Below are 18,859 nucleotides of genomic sequence, written 5' to 3' on the forward strand. Positions count from 1 at the left end.
GGCCGCTGTGCCAGCAGGAGAGAGGTTGTGTTGTGTTAGGTTATGCTTGGCTGTTGCTTGTAGGGAATAAACTTGTCTGCAGTTCCTGCCAACTCCCCCAATCTTCTTCCAGCCTCTTAGCTGGAGTCTTGCCTACCCTGGTTTCAGCGAACAGTGTGGGCAGTGTGAAGAGCAATATAACTGGCACTGTGAACAGGATAAAGAGCAATACAATTGGCATGATCTGCAGGATACCCAGCGGATAGAGGAGCCTGATGCTCCTCAGAAGAGTTGGCAGGATACACAGTTGGTAGGGGAGCCTGAGGTTCCCCTGAAAGGAGGAAGCCAGTGGCCGCCATATAGAACGTGGTACTTTGTGTCGGTCATTCTCCAGGCTTCCGCTCCGGTGGAAAACTGGGAAGCAGTGAATGGGTCCCCAGACAGCACTGGAAAGGTGTTACAGGCGGTGAGTTCCTGATTGCTGAACAAGGTGTCTCAGATGGCTGCTGGCACTGTGGGGTGGATTTTCCTGACTATCCTGGAGGAGAATATGGATTGTGCCATAGGCGACGCTGCACCAGTGCTCAAAGTGCAGAGACTCTTGGAAGAACTAGAGCAATGCATATTGGTGTCACCCTGTGGTCTTGAAGAACCCAGCATCTCTGACTGCGAGATGGTAAGTGATGGTGATGATGAACGTTATAACACTGTGGGCCTCCACTTGGCAGCTAGGGCTGTGGTACAGCAGAAATTGAAGTGTGAGCAGCCTATGGCCCAGGGAGGACATCCTCAAGGGGCCCCCAAAGCGACTGAGTTCACCATGTATCTACCATATACTCAGGAGGAGTTGGTCAACTCGGGTAAGAGGTTTCAGCAAATGCACAGGGAACCCTCGGCAGCACGGCTTTTGTGACTTTGGGAGGCAGGGGTGGGACCAGCACCTGTGGGGGTTTTTGCAGGTCCTAACTGAGAGAAGTAGAGGGATGGAATGCGAGATACCATTTTGAAAGTGTGAAAACCCCAAAGGGGGCCCGAACTTGCAGTGGTCCCACCTGGGTGATGTGTTTGTGCATGTGGGTGGATTTGTGCAGAGGTGTACTGTAAGCGCTGTGTCCTCAGATTTAGAAAAGTATAATCATGTGGGTGGGCTGTGAATGCCACAAAAATCCCCTCCTTGAAGGGGTGGGCCTGGTGCCTGTAGGGGGTTTTGCAGGTCCTTAATGAGAAATCCCACAGGGATGGAGTTGCCCCCGCGGAGGCTTTTATGCAATCTCACAGGGCGAGATGGTGGATTGGACTTGGCTATGGAAGACGGAGGCACTCCACATGCAGTGGGTGGCTCCTCTAGCCCCATGAGGGCAAGGACTGCAGCATGAGTTCCAGGTGATTGGGCTTTGTTGTGTACTGGGGATGTAACTGTTCATTGTTGTTGCTAATGCTGTTGCAAGATGTGAATCCAAGGGTCAGTGTTACTTGTCAAGGGACTATCACAGAAGATGGACTGCACATAGAATGTGAGGTGAGAGACCCTGAAGGGTTGGAGTATGGGGAGAGAGCAAGTTAGCCAAGATGGCAGTGGTCAGGCTCTCTCACGCTTTGTTTTGTAAATAATGACTATGTAACCTATGTAACAGCTGACCTCACTTACAATACTGAGCATGAGCATCATGAGGTACTTGCTTGGTCAGGAGCTACTCTGTGCTGTAGGGGTATGTGAGCTCCACCTAGAAAGCGACAGCGTTACTGTCAGCAGAAGAGAGAATATAGTGAATCTACTTCTATGGCTGCTGTGTCAGCCAGGAGAGAATACTGTTATGGCCGCTGTGCCATCAGGAGAGAGGTTGTGTTGTGTTAGGCTTTGCTATGGCTGTTGCCAGGAGAGAATAAATGCATCTGCAGTTCCTATTGGCCCCTCCAGTCTTCTTCCAGCCTCTTAGCTGGAGCCTTGCCTACCCTGGGTTCAGCAAACAGAATGCCCAGTGAAATACAGAGAGACAATTGGTGTCATGAACACGATCAGAGATACAGTTGCTAAGTTGTGTCTGACTCTTTTGTATCCATGGACTACAGACCTCCAGGCTCCTCTGTCCATGGGATTCTCCTGGCAAGAATACTGAGGTGGGTTGCCATTTCCCAGATTAGTACTTGTTTGAATCTGCCCTTTGGAACTCAGGGAAGGTCTTGGTGGTTGGAGGTGTGTTCCTTATAAGAAACCAGGGACAAAAGGGCTTCCTTGCCCAGAAGCCCCACAAGATCCTGATCAATTTCATGTAGAAGAAAAAATGCTTATAACTGTGCAATTGTATGGTCAGATCTGAATCCACAGTTCAAAAAAAGAAAATGTTAAATAAAGCTGGCACAAATTCTGTAACTTCTGTCTTACTCTTACTAAAGTGAACTGCTGACTTATTAAAGACAGGGAGAGGTGCACAGCCCAGCACCCAGTAGCTTTCAGTCTCTATCTGCTAAATGAATGAAAGGATAGAAAATCAGATCTTGAGATAAGTGTCATTCTTCCTCTCCTCACGTTTTCGCAGTTTAATTGTTGGAGCAGTAGGAAAGAAGAGCAATCTAGAAGCAGATGAAATTATCAAATTTAGATTTGATTTCTTCTCTTAGAAAGAAAGAAAGTGAAGTCACTCAGTCGTGCCCGACTGTTTGCAATCCCATGGATAGTAGCCTGCACCAAGCTCCTCTGTCCATGGGGTTTTCAAGGCAAGAAGTACGGGAGTGGGTTGCATTTCCTTCTCCAGGGAATCTTCCCAACCCAGGGATTGAACCCAGGTCTCTCACATTGTAGACAGACGCTTTACCATCTGAGCCACCAGGGAAGTCCAAAATGTCTCTTAGAAATCTACTCTTAATTCATCTAAAGTGTGTGTGGACTGCAGAAAGGTCCAATACTAGAAATTTTTCTTATATTTTGGTACCTTTTTACCTAGAAGTTCCCATACCCTGCTCAGTTGTGAGTATATTGATCTTAGGACCCACTGGTTGAAACATGTGGGCACCCTCCCAGGACACCTGGTAATAATGTAATGACCCTATTATTGTGTGTTTATGGATCAATGACCTGAACACAGAAAAAGCTTGGCTTTTGTCCCAGTGTCAAGGATACTGCTAATACCATAGCATAATAGGGGTTTGAATATCCTCAAGGACAGAATTTCTCCTTGGATAATGGAAATTAGAACAATGAACTTCACAGGGGATACATACTATTAACATATTTTCCATCAAGAAAAAGACAATGTGTCGTTCTTCATTCCCTTCCACGCTTTTTTCATAATTTGATTTTAAAATGTAAGTTTAGAATGTAAGTTTACTGTGTTCTACTCTTTACCCCTAAATTGTTTGTATCATTTGAACACAGCAAATGAACTTGCAGTGAAAATCCTTTACTACAGCATCATTCAGTTGGAAAAAGGAAACAAAACAAAACAAAACAAAAAACACGCTAGATTAAAAGGTTGTATTTACTGAATGCTTTTTAAGTGAATTGGTTTGTTAAAAAATACTGCTCCTTTTAGTCTAATTTTCTCTTTTCCCCCCATTGTTTGTTCCCATTCTTTTGACCTTGCTGGTTTCCTTTCCTTTTCTGAATCAATGAAAATAGGCCACATCTAATAGATAAGCTAGACATTTCAATTATTACCTTTTGTTTCTTGATATTTATTCTTTTCCCTTCCTTTCTTTCTGGTTTCACCTACTGGTGGCTCAGATGGTAAAGTGTCTGCCTGCAGTGCGGGAGGCCTGGGCTTAATCCCTGGGTCAGGAAGATCCCCTGGAGAAGGAAATGCCAACCCACTCCAGTATTCCTGCCTGGAAAATCCCAAGGATAGAGGAATCTGGCAGGCTGCAGTCTATGGGGTGGCAAAGAGTCGGACACGACTGAGCAACTTCACTACATTTCAAACTTGCTGAAATCTATTTGAACCTGCCTTTCAGAGTTTACATCTTTCCTTCCTTCTCCACCTTCCTTGCTCTGGAACATCACCATGCCATCTAGTCTTGCTTATTCAGTAGAATTAGCACGATGCCATTGATGTTCTCTATCAAAGTGCTGTTCTTTGAGTGCCTGCATGGCCATGATATTTTCAGAGTCTGTTATGACAGGGACAGAAGTGTTATCACAGCCAAGGACTAAAAATGCAGATGGATGATCTTGACCTTTCCATATGTATGCAAACTGCTTGTGATGCTCTTTTCTGACAGGGATGGAAAAGAAGGCCTGTGCTGAATCAGTGGCCTCACTTATCAAAAAACATGTTAATCTGCTCCAGCAAAGATACCACGTGTGGCTGCAATGCTGTTGTGTTTTTAGAAGTCTACTGTAATTCTCCAGAATCATAATTTTTCATAGTAAACAGACTTATGAAGTACATGGGGATATGATGACCACTATTGCATCTTTAATTCTTTAAGAGAGGCTCATATTTCCCCTTTCCCCCAACTATTAGTACATGATATTTAAAAGAACTTATCTTCTTTGCCTCCAAGGGGAGGGTTTAGGTCATATCAATGACTTCTACTTGTCTTCTTGGATAGAATGGTCTAGCCCATAGGCCAAGGACCCATATGGGATTGTGCCAATGATCAATTTTGTCTATCCAGCTTACACTTTCAAAGATAATGGAGGGGGTGGTCCTAAGATGGCGGAAGAATAGGACGGGGAGACCACTTTCTCCCTCACAAATTCATCAAAAGAACATTTCAACGCTGAGTAAATTCCACAAAACAACTTCTGAATGCTGGCAGAGGATATCAGGCACCCAGAAAAGCAGCCCATTGTCTTCAAAAACAGGTAGGAGAAAATATAAAAGACGAAAAAGAGACAAAGGAGTTAGGGAGGGAGCTCCATCACAGGAAGGGAGTCCCATCCCGGGAAGGGAGTCTTAAGAAGAGAGAAGTTTCCAAACACCAGGAAACACTCTTGCTGCTGAGTCTGTGGCGAGCCTTGGAAGCACAGAGGGCAACATAACAGGGAAGAAAAATAAATAAATAATTAAACCCCACAGATTATGAGCCCAACGGTAACTCCCCCAGCGGAGAAGCAGCACAGATGCCTGCATCCGCCACTAGCAAGTGGGGACTGGGCAGGGAGGCACGGGCTGCAGTGCTTTTTAAGAATTAGGCCAGAACACTCCGAGTGTAACCAGAGCGAACTAACTTGGGCTAGCATACCAGACTGTGGGATAGCTACCACGTGAAAAGCTCTAACATAAAACACCGCCTGGACCGCACACAGAACAAAGGACAGAGCAGAAATAGCTGGCTGCAGACCATCCCCCTCCAGTGACAGGCAGCTAGAGCCGTAAGGGCTGGAAGGGGGCAATTGCAGCCCAAGAGAGACATTACCTACCAAACTGCAAGCAGGCTTCTTTGCTAACTAAGACTTCTTGGGGTTCTGGACAGTCATCATCTGCCTGAGAAGGGACACCAACGGTACACCCAGAAAACTGAGCAGTGGGGATGGGAAAGGTGATAAATTGCAGTGACTGCGCTTGCCAAACACCCGAGCTACTTGGACCTGGGAAGGGCACAAAACGCAGGCCCAACTGAATCTGCGCCTTTGAGGGCTACCTGAGTGCCGAGCCTGAGTGGCTTAGACCAGGGAGGTGCGTGCAGCCTAGGGCCGGCCTCAGACGGTTCCCGGCAGAGCAACGTAGAGCCTGAGCAGTGTGTGCCGTGAGCAGGGGCAGGCCCAGTGGGGCTGAGACACTGCGAGCACATGCCAGTGTTATTTGTTTGCAGCATCCCTCCCTTCCCACAGTGCGACTGAACAAGTGAGCCTAAAAAAATAAAAGTGTCCACCACCGCCCCCCCTTGTGTCAGGGAGGAAATCAGACACAGAAGAGACCAGCAAACAGAAGAAGCTAAACAGAGGGAACCACCTTGGAAGTGACCCCACACTGCCCACAACACCAGAGAAAGTCCCAGATATATCTTTACTATTTTTACGATCATTTTTTTGTTGATGTTGTTGTGTGATTGTTTTTTCTTCTTTTCTTTTTCTTCTTTTTTTAACTTAAAAAAATTTGAAGTCCTCCATTTCTCCTTTAATTTTAATTTTTATAACCTACTATTACTTAAAAAAAAGATGCTATTTTTAAAGCAAGGCCATATATATATGTGTGTGTGTGTGGTTGTTGTGTTTTAATAATTCTTGTGGCTTTGTTTTTTTTTCTTCTTCTTCTTCTTTTCTTTAATATTGTATTTTTGAAAATCCAACCTCTACTCTAGATTTTTAATCTTTGCTTTTTTGGTAGTTGTTGTCAATTTTGTACATTTAAAACCCCAATCTTCAGTACTCAATTTTACCTGAGAGAGAGATTACTGGCTTGACCACTCTCTCCTCCTTTGGACTCTCCTTTTTCTCCACCAGGTGGCCTCTGTCTCTTCCCTCCTCCTTCTCTTCTCTACCCAACACTGAATCTCTGTGTGTTCCAGACGGTGGAGAACACTCAGGGAACTGGTTACTGGCTGGATCTGTCTCTCTCCTTTTCATTTCCCTCTTTTATCCTCCTGGCCATCTCTGTCTACTTCCTCCCTCTCCTCTTCCCTGTATAACTCCGTGAACATCTCTGAGCAGTCCAGACTGTGGAGTGCACATAAGGAAGTGATTACTGGCTAGCTTGCTCTCTCCTCTTTTGATCCCACCTCATCTCATTCCAGTCACCTCTAACTACCCCCTTCCTCTTCTCCATGTAACTCAGTGACCCTCTCTGGGTGTCCCTCAATGTGGAGAAACTTTTCATCTTTAACCTAGATGTTTTATCATCAGTGCTGTATAGATGGAGAAGTCTTGAGGCTATTGTAAAAATAAAACTGAAAGCCAGAAACAGGAGGCTTAAGTCCAAATCCTAAGAACATCAGAGAACTCCTGAATCCAGGGAACATTAATCGATAGGAGCTCATCAAATACCTCCATACCTACACTGAAACCAAGCACCACGCAAGGGCCAACAAGTTCCAGAGCAAGACATACCACACAAATTCTCCAGCAATACAGGAACACACCCCTGAGCTTCAATATACAGGCAGCTCAAACTTACTCCAAAACCATTGACGTCTCATAACTCATTACTGGACACTTCATTGCACTCCAGAGAGAAGAAATCCAGCTCCACCCACCAGAACTTTGACACAAGCTTCCCTAACCAAGAAATCTTGACAACCCCACCCACAGTGAGGAAACTCCATAATAAAGAGAACTCCACAAACTGCCAGAATACAGAAAGGCCACCCCAAATGCAGCAATATAACCAAGATGAAGAGACAGAGGAATACCCAGCAGATAAAGGAACAGAAAAAATGCCTACCAAACCAAACAAAAGAGGAAGAGATAGGGAATCTACCTGAGAAAGAATTCCAGATATTGATAGTGAAAATGATCCAAAATCTTGAAATCAAAATGGAATCACAAATAGCCTGGAGACAAGGATTGAGAAGATGCAAGAAGGGTTTAACAAGGACCTAGAAGAAATAAAAGAGTCAATATATAATGAATAATGCAATACATGAGATCAGAAACACTCTGGAGGCAACAAATAGTAGAATAATGGAGGCAGAAGATAGGATTAGTGAAATAGAAGATAGAATGGTAGAAATAAATGAATCAGACAGGAAAAAAGAAAACGAATTAAAAGAAATGAGGACAATCTCAGAGACCTCCAGGACAATAAGAAACACTCCAACATTTGAATTATAGGAGTCCCAGAAGAAGAAGACAAAAAGAAAGACCATGAGAAAATCCTTGAGGAGATAAGAGTTGAAAACTTCCCTAAAATGGGGAAGGAAATAATCACCCAAGCCCAAGAAACCCAGAGAGTTCCAAACAGGATAAACCCAAGGTGAAACACCCCATATTAATCAAATTAAACATATTAATCAAGTTAACAAAGATCAAATACAAAGAACAAATATTAAAAGCAACAAGGGAAAAACAACAAATAACACACAAGGGGATTCCCATAAGGATAACTGCAGATCTTTCAATAGAAACTCTTCAGGCCAGGAGGGAATGGCAAGACATACTTAAAGTGATGAAAGGAAACAACCTACAGCCAAGATTGCTGTACCCAGCAAGGATCTCATTCAAATATGAAGGAGAAATCAAAAGTTTTACAGACAAGCAAAAGCTGAGAGAATTCAGCACCACCAAACCAGCTCTCCAATAAATGCTAAAGGATATTCTCTAGACAGGAAACACAAAAAGGACATATAAACCCGAACCCCAAACAATAAAGTAAGTGGCAGCGGGATCATACTTATCAATAATTACCTTAAATGTAAATGGGTTGAATGCCCCAACCAAAAGGCAAAGACTGGCTGAGTGGATACAAAAACAAGATCCCTATATATGCGGTCTACAAGAGACCCACCTGAAAACAAGGGACACATACAGACTGAAACTGAAGGGCTGGAAAAAGATATTCCTTGCAAATAGAGACCAAAAGAAAGTAGGAGTAGCAATACTCATATCCGATAAAATAGACTTTAAAACAAAGGCTGTGAAAAGAGACAAAGAAGGCCACTACATAATGATTAAAGGATCAATCCAAGAAGAAGATATAACAATTATAAATATATACACACCCAACATAGAAGCACCACAATATGTAAGACAAATGCTAACGAGTATGAAAGGGGAAATTAACAATAACACAATAATAGTGGGAGACTTTAATACCCCACTCACATCTATGGACAGATCAACTAAACAGAAAATTAACAAAGAAAGGCAAACTTTAAATGATACAATAGACCAGTTAGACCTAATTGATATCTATAGGACATTTCACCTCAAAACAATGAATTTCACCTTTTTCTCAAGTGCTCAAGGAACCTTCTCCAGGATAGACCACATCCTGGGCCATAAATATAGCCTTGATAAATTCAGAAAAATCAGAATCATTCCAAGCATCTTCTCTGACCATAATGCATTAAGATTACATCTCAATTACAGGAGAAAAACTATTAAAAGCTCCAACATATGGAGGCTGAACAACATGCTTCTGAATAACCAATAAATCACAGAAGAAATAAAAAAAGAAATCAAAATATGCATAGAAACAAATGAAAATGAAAACATAACAACCCAAAACCTGTGGGACATTATAAAAGCAGTGCTAAGAGGAAAATTCATAGCAATACAGGCATACCTCAAGAAACAAGAAAAAAGTCAAATAAATAACCTAACTCTATGCCTAAAGCAACTAGAAAAGGAAGAAATGGAGAACCCCAGAGTTAGTAGAAGGAAGGAAATCTTAAAAATTAGGGCAGAAATAAGTGCAAAAGAAACAAAAGAGACCGTAGCAAAAATCAACAAAGCCAAAAGCTGGTTCTCTGAAGGGATAAATAAAATTGACAAACCATTAGCCAGACTCATCAACAAACAAAGAGAGAAAAATCAAATCAATAAAATTAGAAATGAAAATGGAGAGATCACGACAGACAACACAGAAATACAGAGGATCATAAGAGACTACTATCAGCAATTATATGCCAATAAAATGGACAACATGGAAGAAATGGACAAATTCTTAGAAAAGTACAACTTTCCAAAACTGAACCAAGAAGAAATAGAAAACCTAACAGACCCATCACAAGCATGGAAATTGAAACTGTAATCAGAAATCTTCCAGCAAACAAAAGCCCAGGTCCAGATGGCTTCACAGCTGAATTCTACCAAAAATTTAGAGAAGAGCTAACACCTATCCTACTCAAACTCTTCCAGAAAATTGCAGGGGAAGGTAAACTTCCAAACTCATTCTATGAGGCCACCATCACCCTAATACCAAAACCTGACAAAGATGCCACACAAAAAAAGAAAACTACAGGCCAATATCACTGATGAACATAGATGCAAAAATCCTTAACAAAATTCTAGCAATCAGAATCCAATAACACATTAAAAATATCATACACCATGACCAAGTGGGCTTTATCCCAGGGATGCAAGGATTCTTCAATATCTGCAAATCAATCAATGTAATTCACCACATTAACAAGTTGAAAAATAAAAGCCATATGATTAACTCAATAGATGCAGAGGAGGCCTTAGACAAAATTCAATATCCATTTATGATAAAAACTCTCCAGAAAGCAGGAATAGAAGGAACATACCTCAACATAATAAAAGCTATCTATGACAAACCCACAGCAAACATTATCCTCAATGGTGAAAAATTGAAAGCATTTCCCCTAAAGTCAGGAACAAGACAAGGATGACCACTTTCACCACTACTATTCAACATAGTTCTGGAAGTTTTGGCCACAGCAATCAGAGCAGAGAAAGAAATAAAAGGAATCCAAATTGGAAAAGAAGAAGTAAAACTCTCACTGTTTGCAGGTGACATGATCCGCTACAAAGAAAACCCTAAAGACTCCACCAGAAAATTACTAGAGTAATCAATGACTATAGTGAAGTTGCAGGATATAAAATCAATAATAATGAGAAAGTAGAAAAAGAAATTAAGGAAACAATTCCATTCACCATTGCAACAAAAAGAATAAAATACTTAGGAATATATCTACCTAAAGAAACTAAAGACCTATATATAGAAAACTATAAAACACTGGTGAAAGAAATCAAACAAGACACTAATAGGTGGAGAAATATACCATGTTCATGGATTGGAAGAATCAATATAGTGAACATGAGTACACTACCCAAAGCAATCTATAGATTCAATGCAATCCCTATCAAGCTACCAGCGATATTTTTCACAGAGCTAGAACAAATAATTTCACAATTTGTATGGAAATACAAAAAACCTCGAATAGCCAAAGTAATCTTGAGAAAGAAGAATGGAACTGGAGGAATCAACTTGCCTGACTTCAGGCTCTACTACAAAGCCACAGTCATCAAGACAGTATGGTACTGGCACAAAGACAGAAATATAGATCAATGGAACAAAATAGAAAGCCCAGAGATAAATCCACACACCTATGGACACCTTATCTTTGACAAAGGAGGCAAGAATATACAATGGAGTAAAGACAATCTCTTTAACAAGTGATGCTGGGAAATCTGGTCAACCACTTGTAAAAGAATGAAACTAGATCACTTTCTAACACTGTACACAAAAATAAACTCAAAAATGGATTAAAGATCTAAACATAAGACCAGAAACTATAAAACTCCTAGAGGAGAACATAGGCAAAACACTCTCTGACATAAATCACAGCAGGATCCTCTATGGTCAACCTCCTAGAATATTGGAAATAAAAGCAAAAATAAACAAGTGGGATCTAATTAAAATTAAAAGCTTCTGCACAACAAAGGAAACTATAAGCAAGGTGAAAAGACAGCCTTCTGAATGGGAGAAAATAATAGCAAATGAAGCAACTGATAAACAACTAATCTCAAAAATATACAAGCAGCATATGCAGCTCGATTCCAGAAAAATAAACGACCCAATCAAAAAATGGGCCAAAGAACTAAATAGACATTTCTCCAAAGAAGACATACGGATGGCTAATGAACACATGAACAGATGCTCAACATCACTCATTATCAGAGAAATTGAAATCAAGACCACAATGAGGTACCATTTCACACCAGTCAGAATGGCTGTGATCCAAAAGTCTACAAGCAACAAATGCTGGAGAGGGTGTGGAGAAAAGGGAACCCTCTTGCACTGTTGGTGGGAATGCAAACTAGTACAGCCACTATGGAGAACAGTGTGGAGATTCCTTAAAAAATTGCAAATAGAACTGCCTTATGACCCAGCAATCCCACTTCTGGGCATACTCATCGAGGAAACCAGACTTGAAAGAGACACATGTACCCCAATGTTCATCGTGGCACTGTTTATAATAGTCAGGACATGGAAACAACCTAAATGTCCATCAGCAGATGAATGGATAAGAAAGCTGTGGTACATATAAGAATACATTTGAATCATTTCTAATGAGGTGGATGAAACTGGTGCCTGTTATACAGAGTGAAGTAAGCCAGAAAGAAAAACACCAATGCAGCATACTAACACATATATATGGAATTTAGAAAGATGGTAATGATAACCGTGTGTGTGAGACAGCAAAAGAGACACAGATGTATAGAACGGAATTTTGGACTCTGTGGGAGAGGGACAGGGTGGGATGATTTGGGAGAATGGCATTGAAACATGTATACTATCAGTTAAGAAACGAATTGCCAGTCTATGTTCGATGCAGGATACAGGATGCTTGGGGCTGGTGCATGGGGATGATCCAGAGAGATGATATGGGGTGAGATGTGGGAGGGGGTTTCAGGATTGGGAACTCATGTACACCCGTGGCGGATTCATGTCAATATATGGCAAAACCAATACAGTATTGTAAAGTAAAATAAAGTAAAAATAAAAATTAAAAAAAAAAAACAACAAAGATAATGGAAATGCCCAGCAAGTGGTTTAATAAGGGAACCTTGATGGTTCCAGGTATCTATATTAACTCAAGCTCTATTTTCTGTAATTCTTGGATTATTTTGCACCTCTCATCTGTGTACAGTTACCTATGAAAATAGATACAGGTCCTCTTGGAAGACTGGGAAATACTCCTGTGCGTACATCTCAAGGTGTTGTATCCTTACTCTTGGAAATTTTTTCTTCAGTTAGTGATCTCCAGACCCGACAATATCAATAGCACGGGTACAAAAACTCAGTGGGCTTCCCTGGTATCTCAGATGGTAAAGAATCTGCCTGCAATGTAGAGACCTTGGTTCGATCCAAGGGTTGGAAAGATCCATTGGAGGAAGGCATGGCAACCCACTCCAGTATTCTTGCTTAGCCCTGGTGGGCTACAGTCCATGGAGTTTCAGACATGACTGAGTAACTAACCACAGCATAGAAACTGAGCAACATATTATAACTTTTTAGTGGGCCAAATGCCATCAGCCTCCTGATCATCCATCCTTTATTTCTTTCCATGGTACAGACTGAGTAGTATCTAGTTGGCTGCTCATCTGTTTTCACCCTTAGGAATGTCATGTTCTATTAACCATCTTCCTAATCTCAGTCTGGTTGTATCTCCAACTTGCCACTCCTTATGATGATTGCATTTATTTAGCTTCTAAAGCCTATGAGCACCTCTCAGACTTTGACTGCTAAGGGTGAAACTTGTTCTTTAACAGTCTTCCCATCATCAGCTCTGGTCTCTGATACAGTGCTCCTCTCATGATATTCCTTCTGTCCTTGGTAAATGTATCCTCCAGGTCTTCCCAGACAACACAATCACTTGGTGGAGTTTCCTGCATGTGTGTGGCACATCTCCTCCAGCTTACTCACTCTTCTGAATCACTTAATCACTCTCTCTACCACTTGCCACAGCAGCTCCAGCATTTGAACCTCATTGTTGGCATCACATTTTCCATGCCTCAAGGAGGCATCTTAGGCTAGTACTGTAGATACTATCATCCATCAGTTTAATACTTTACTGACATTTCCAAAAGTGTCAAGTGTTAGTTGCTCAGTCGTGACCGAGTCTCTGAGACCCCGCCAGGAAGCCCACCAGGCTTCTTTATCCGTGGATTCTCCAGGCAAGAATACTGGGGTGGGTTGCCATTCCCTTCCCCAGGGGATTTTCCCGACCCAGAGATCAAACCCAGGTCTCCCTCACTGCAGGCAGATTCTTTACGGTCTGAACCACCGGGGAAGGCATTTCCAATGACCTGTTTTATTTAAACTTCTCATGCAGTGTTTCTGGGTCCTGACAGTGTTCCCTTTCACACAGGTGCTCAGCACCGTGTCACGTCTCTTGTTCCAGCATGCAAGCCATCGTTTTTATTCTTTCTATAAGCTCTTTCTGAGCTGTTTTATTAGAGGACAGTGAGTATACTCTTGGGAGGATAGATGGACTGGTTTTGTTGGGAGAAATGAGTCAGAGCTTGCAGATTTATCTTGCATCATTAGTTTCTCCCAGATACACATCTCTGAATTTAGCACAAAAGCAGTGGAGTGTGACACCAGTACAGTGTGACTTTGACTGAATTCCTTCTTCCTACCAAAATGGCTCCTAAATAGTGTCAAGTTTAGTGAATTTTCAAAAAAATGAAGCAAATCCTAAGTGCTTGTCAGTCCATTGTAACCTTTCTATGGTTCCCCAGCCTCAGGCCTTCATGAAGGCAGCTTGAGTTCTGTGTTTGGCTAAGTGACTGAATGGGTAGAGAAGACAGAAGGACAGACGGAAGCCTCCTTTGAACCGCACAGGTTCTAGGATGTGTTATTATATGCATTCTATATGCTGACCTTCTTTCACTTTTATGTCTCACTTCAAGATTGTGAATTCCCTCCTGTCATTGCCCACGGACAATGTAAAATAGTCTCTAAACTCTTTGCATTTGAACAACAAGCTGTATATGAATGTGATGAAGGGTACATTCTGGTTGGAACGAACAGACTCTCCTGAGCTTTTTCAGGCTGGTCACCTGGAGCCCCTCAGTGTAAAAGTAACTCTGGCTCCCTCTTCATTTTAGGGGGCGGGGGTGGGGCTATCATCAAAGGATTGAGAGCACAGCTTCTTCCCTGTGAGAGGCAGCATAAAACCATTTGATTTGATTTATTTAAAATAATCACTATAGTCTGATGGTATCCAAAGCAGAAAGCACAGAGAAGAGAACATTAATCTCCCCTTCTTTCTCCCAGGAACAAAATTCAGCCTTTGTGAGGCAGTCCAATGTCCCAGTTTCTAGTATAATTCCAGAAATAGTCTAGAGATGGTACATTCTATCTGAGTGTAGCTGTGGCCTGCAGCAAAACTTTCATGAAAAGTTGGTCTAGAATGTAAGCCCTAGTGGGCTAATGCCAAGCATTGTGAAATCACAAGTATATCCATGAGTGCCAGTGCAGGGCACCAGCTGCTCACCATGTAGCTATGTGGTGAGGACTCCTAATTTTCCAGCTGTTATGGGGACAAGAGGTCAAAATGAGGTCTGACTATTGCATGCACACAGGTTTAATATCATTTCATCATCAACAGCTTCAGGGATGATTTGCCACCATCGTTTCCTTTGCTCACAGGAGAATAATAAGCAAGAGGGAAAAATTTTTTAATCTATTGTTTTACAATAGATAAAAACGTCAAGGCTATATATTGTCACCTTGCTTATTCAACTTATATGCAGAGTACATCATGAGAAATGCTGGGCTGGAAGAAGCACAAGCTGGAATCAAGATTGCCGGGAGAAATATCAATCACCTCAGATACGCAGATGACACCACTCTTATAGCAGAAAGTGAAGAGGAACTAAAATGCCTCTTGATGAAAGTAAAAGAGGAGAGTGAAAAAGTTGGCTTAAAGCTCAACATTCAGAAAACTAAGATCATGGCATCTGGTCCCATCACTTCATGGGAAATAGATGGGGAAACAGTGGAGACAGTGTCAGACTTTATTTTTTTGGGCTCCAAAATCACTGCAGATGGTGATTGCAGCCATGAAATTAAAAGAGGCTAACTCCTTGGAAGGAAAGTTATGACCAAGCTAGATAGCATATTCAAAAGCAGAGACATTACTTTGCCAACAATGGTCCATCTAGCCAAGGCTATGGTTTTTCCAGTGGTCATGTATGGATGTGAGAGTTGGACAGTGGAGAAAGCTGAGTGCTGAAGAATTGATGCTTTTTTTTTTTAATTTTTATTTTTACTTTATTTTACTTTACAATACTGTATTGGTTTTGCCATACCTTGACATGAATCCACCACAGGTGTGCATGCGTTCCCAAACATGAACCCCCCTCCCACCTTCCTCCCCATAACATCTCTCTGGGTCATCCCCGTGCACCAGCCCCAAGCATCCTTTTGAACTGTGGTGTTGGAGAAGACTCTTGGGATTCTCTTGGACTGCAAGGAGATCCAAGCAGTCCATTCTAAAGGAGATCAGTCCTGGGTGTTCTTTGGAAGGAATGATGCTAAAGCTGAGACTCCAATACTTTGGCCACCTCATGCGAAGATTTGACTCATTGGAAAAGACCCTGATGCTGGGAGGGATTGGGGGCAGGAGGAGAAGGGGATGACAGAGTAGGAGATGGCTGGATGGCATCACTGATTCGATGGACATGAGTTTGAGTAAACTCCGGGAGTTGGTGATGGACAGGGAGGCCTGGCGTGCTGCAATTCATGGGGTCACAAAGATCGGACATGACTGAGTGACTGAACTGAAGAGATCGTCTTACAGGAATCAAGATACAAGAGACAGCTGATTTGATAGTTGAAGATTTGGGGTCACATGCCCATTTTATATTCTGTCAGGGTATTTAAAATTGTTATATATCCTTCAACATGTCACTTATCCTCTCTGTATCTCACTTTCTCTTAGATAAAATAGTGAGACTTAAATAAGATGTTCACATAAAGATCTACCCCAAAGTCTAATAAAGTGCTATCCCAATGTTCAATAAATATGCTAATGAATATTATTTTTCTTCTCAAGATTAAAAAAAAGTAAAACAATTAGCAACACTTAAATACAGTTCATTCTTAGTACCCTAGGCTGGCATGTTTTTTTCTTAGACTTGTGGATTGCTTAAAATTATGTTTCCATTGCAGCATGGTGTGTGAAACCAGAGATAGAATATGGAAGGTTATCTGTGGAGAAGGTTAGATATGTTGAACCTGAAAGAATTACTATCCAGTGCAAGTCTGGCTACAGTATGGTTGGTTCTGAAATTATCACTTGCTCAGAGGACAGAACCTGGCACCCGGAGGCGCCCAAGTGTGAGTGGGTAAGTCACACAATTTGAGGTAATTTTTTTTATTAAACCCCAAAGCACTGTCCTGCCAGCAAAGGTGATACCTGACTTGTCGATTCATTCATTCAAAGGAACTCTCATCTTTGCTTTGGAGCCTTCTGGTCAGATAGGAGATGCAAAGTTTTTGTGCTCTCACTTGTGATCAGGGAAAACTGAGCCCCTTTGAAGAGGAGGGTCTCAGACCTGGTAGTACTGGCAGACCTGGTAGTACTGACTGGCAACTTTTCCAGAGGATTTGATATACTCTTGTCCCATTTCTGGATGGTCAGAAGTAGTGTCTGTTCCCACAGAAGCTTTCTGGGAGGCTGCCTCAGAGCAGAGTTATATTCCTCTCAGGAAGATGATGGTGGGAAACAAGGTGTTTCTGGTTTTCCTGCTCCCCCAGGAGTCCTGGGGTGTGTCTTGGTCCTGAATCTGTAACCCTGCCTGTTTCTACATGAACTGTGCCCCCTAACAATCGGGAGAGAAGTCTTTCAAGCATACTCATCATATGTTTCTCCTTTAGGAGTATCCTGAAGGCTGTGAGCAAGTAGTCACAGGCAGGAAACTCTTGCAGTGCCTCTCAACGCCAGTGGAGGTGAAATTGGCCCTGGAAGTGTACAAGCTGTCCCTGGAGACTGGACAGGAGCTTCAGCTCCTGGAGCTTCAGCTAGAGAAGCCAAAGGATGCCTCTTAGTGGTAATCACTGTAATGTTTCTCAAGAGAGAGAGGAAAACGTTTCTTGCTGCCTTCATTCCAATATGGATCACCTCAGTTAATCACCTTTACCATCTCTTTTATACCACCAATTTTGGTAATAATTATCTAGAAAGGATAATTTTGTTAATATTTAGTGCTTTGAAATTGTGGAGTTATTGATGATTTTCTGACTCATGTTTCCTCTTTTCTGGACACAGAGTACACATTTTTTAATTAAAAAATTAGCATATCCAACATCATTTTCTCTTTGTGTTTAATTTTGTAAAATAGCTCTGTGAACACACACATACATGAAGTTGATACGTTTATTTTGCTGTTGGGATCTTGGACATAGGGACTTGGGTTCACAGCAGTACATATCCATGGATTGCCTTTACTCCACAGTTCCATATTTATAGGTTCCTCAGGAGCTCAATATTTAGATTAAACATCAACACACCCCAAAATTCTTGTCCACTGTCTGCACTTTGAAGCAGTCACGTCCTTTTGTGAGCCCCCATGCACTTGGCCTCTGCCTCAGTCATGCTCCCTCTTGGCTTTTGCCTTACAGGAAGGGGATTCCTGTCTGTCTTGGTCTTCTGACCCTTTCCTCAGGAACAGACTCTGAAAGCCTGGTGAGTGGAATCCCGCCTGGCAGCCACCTTTGTGCTCCCAAATCCTCAAAATGATTGATCTCATTTTTCTTATTAGAAGTGTTAAAATGGCTCAAGCAACCACCCCCCACATTAGAAAATGCCCCGTGTCAATCACCCTTATATATTGGGGTGTTGGGAGGCTTTTATTCTTTGCATTTATCCCTTTTCTCAACTCTTGCACCCTCTGATATTTCTCTCCTACTCATATCTTGGCTCCTTGTCCCATCTGTTTTGTACATAGAACTCTATGGGGAATGTTGGCCTCATTGGTTTAACTTTCTCAAGTGTACTCCAATAAGGCAAAGTTGTATAGCGGGCTTTCCCTAACCCTTAGATGCTACAGAGGATCTTGAATGGTTAGAGAAACCTACTTAATAGAGAAGGTATTTATTCATTTTCTTAAAAGCTGTCACCTGCTCCTGCTACTAGGAATTATTTTGGCTGATATTTATTTTGGTTCTTGTCAGTCACAGACTTGTGAGTGTCTAGTTTCCGATCCAGGAAAACATTATGAGAGAAAGGTAGTGAGATGGGGAAGGGAGGACAGCTTAAAGAGGCAGCAAGTTTGAGAGGATCATTGTTGTTGCTAACAGGAACTACACTATGCTGAGTGCCTTCTGAATGTACGGAACAAAACTGAGAACCTACTCCTGGCGATTGAGATTTCAGGAGTTTTTTAGAAACATGTATAATATCATATATGAAATGAGTTGCCAGCCCAGGTTCAATGCATGATACTGGATGCTTGGGGCTGGTGCACTGACATGACCCAGAGGGATGGTATGGGGAGGGAGGAGAGAGGGGCGTTCAGGAT

General features: G+C 42.0%; 1 protein-coding gene across 1 annotated transcript; it reads left to right on the plus strand.

Moving 5' to 3' along the window:
* Positions 1-478: 478 nt before the first annotated feature.
* LOC138416282 (apolipoprotein R-like) lies at positions 479-17,644 on the plus strand. Its single transcript, XM_069545102.1, is given in 4 exon segments — positions 479-839; positions 14,243-14,413; positions 16,509-16,684; positions 17,217-17,644. Coding segments are annotated over 4 exon segments (879 nt in total). The 3' UTR covers positions 17,388-17,644.
* The last annotated feature ends 1,215 nt before the right edge of the window (positions 17,645-18,859 follow it).

The sequence above is a fragment of the Ovis canadensis genome, chromosome 12, assembly GCF_042477335.2.
Source record: "Ovis canadensis isolate MfBH-ARS-UI-01 breed Bighorn chromosome 12, ARS-UI_OviCan_v2, whole genome shotgun sequence".
Taxonomy (NCBI): domain Eukaryota; kingdom Metazoa; phylum Chordata; class Mammalia; order Artiodactyla; family Bovidae; genus Ovis; species Ovis canadensis.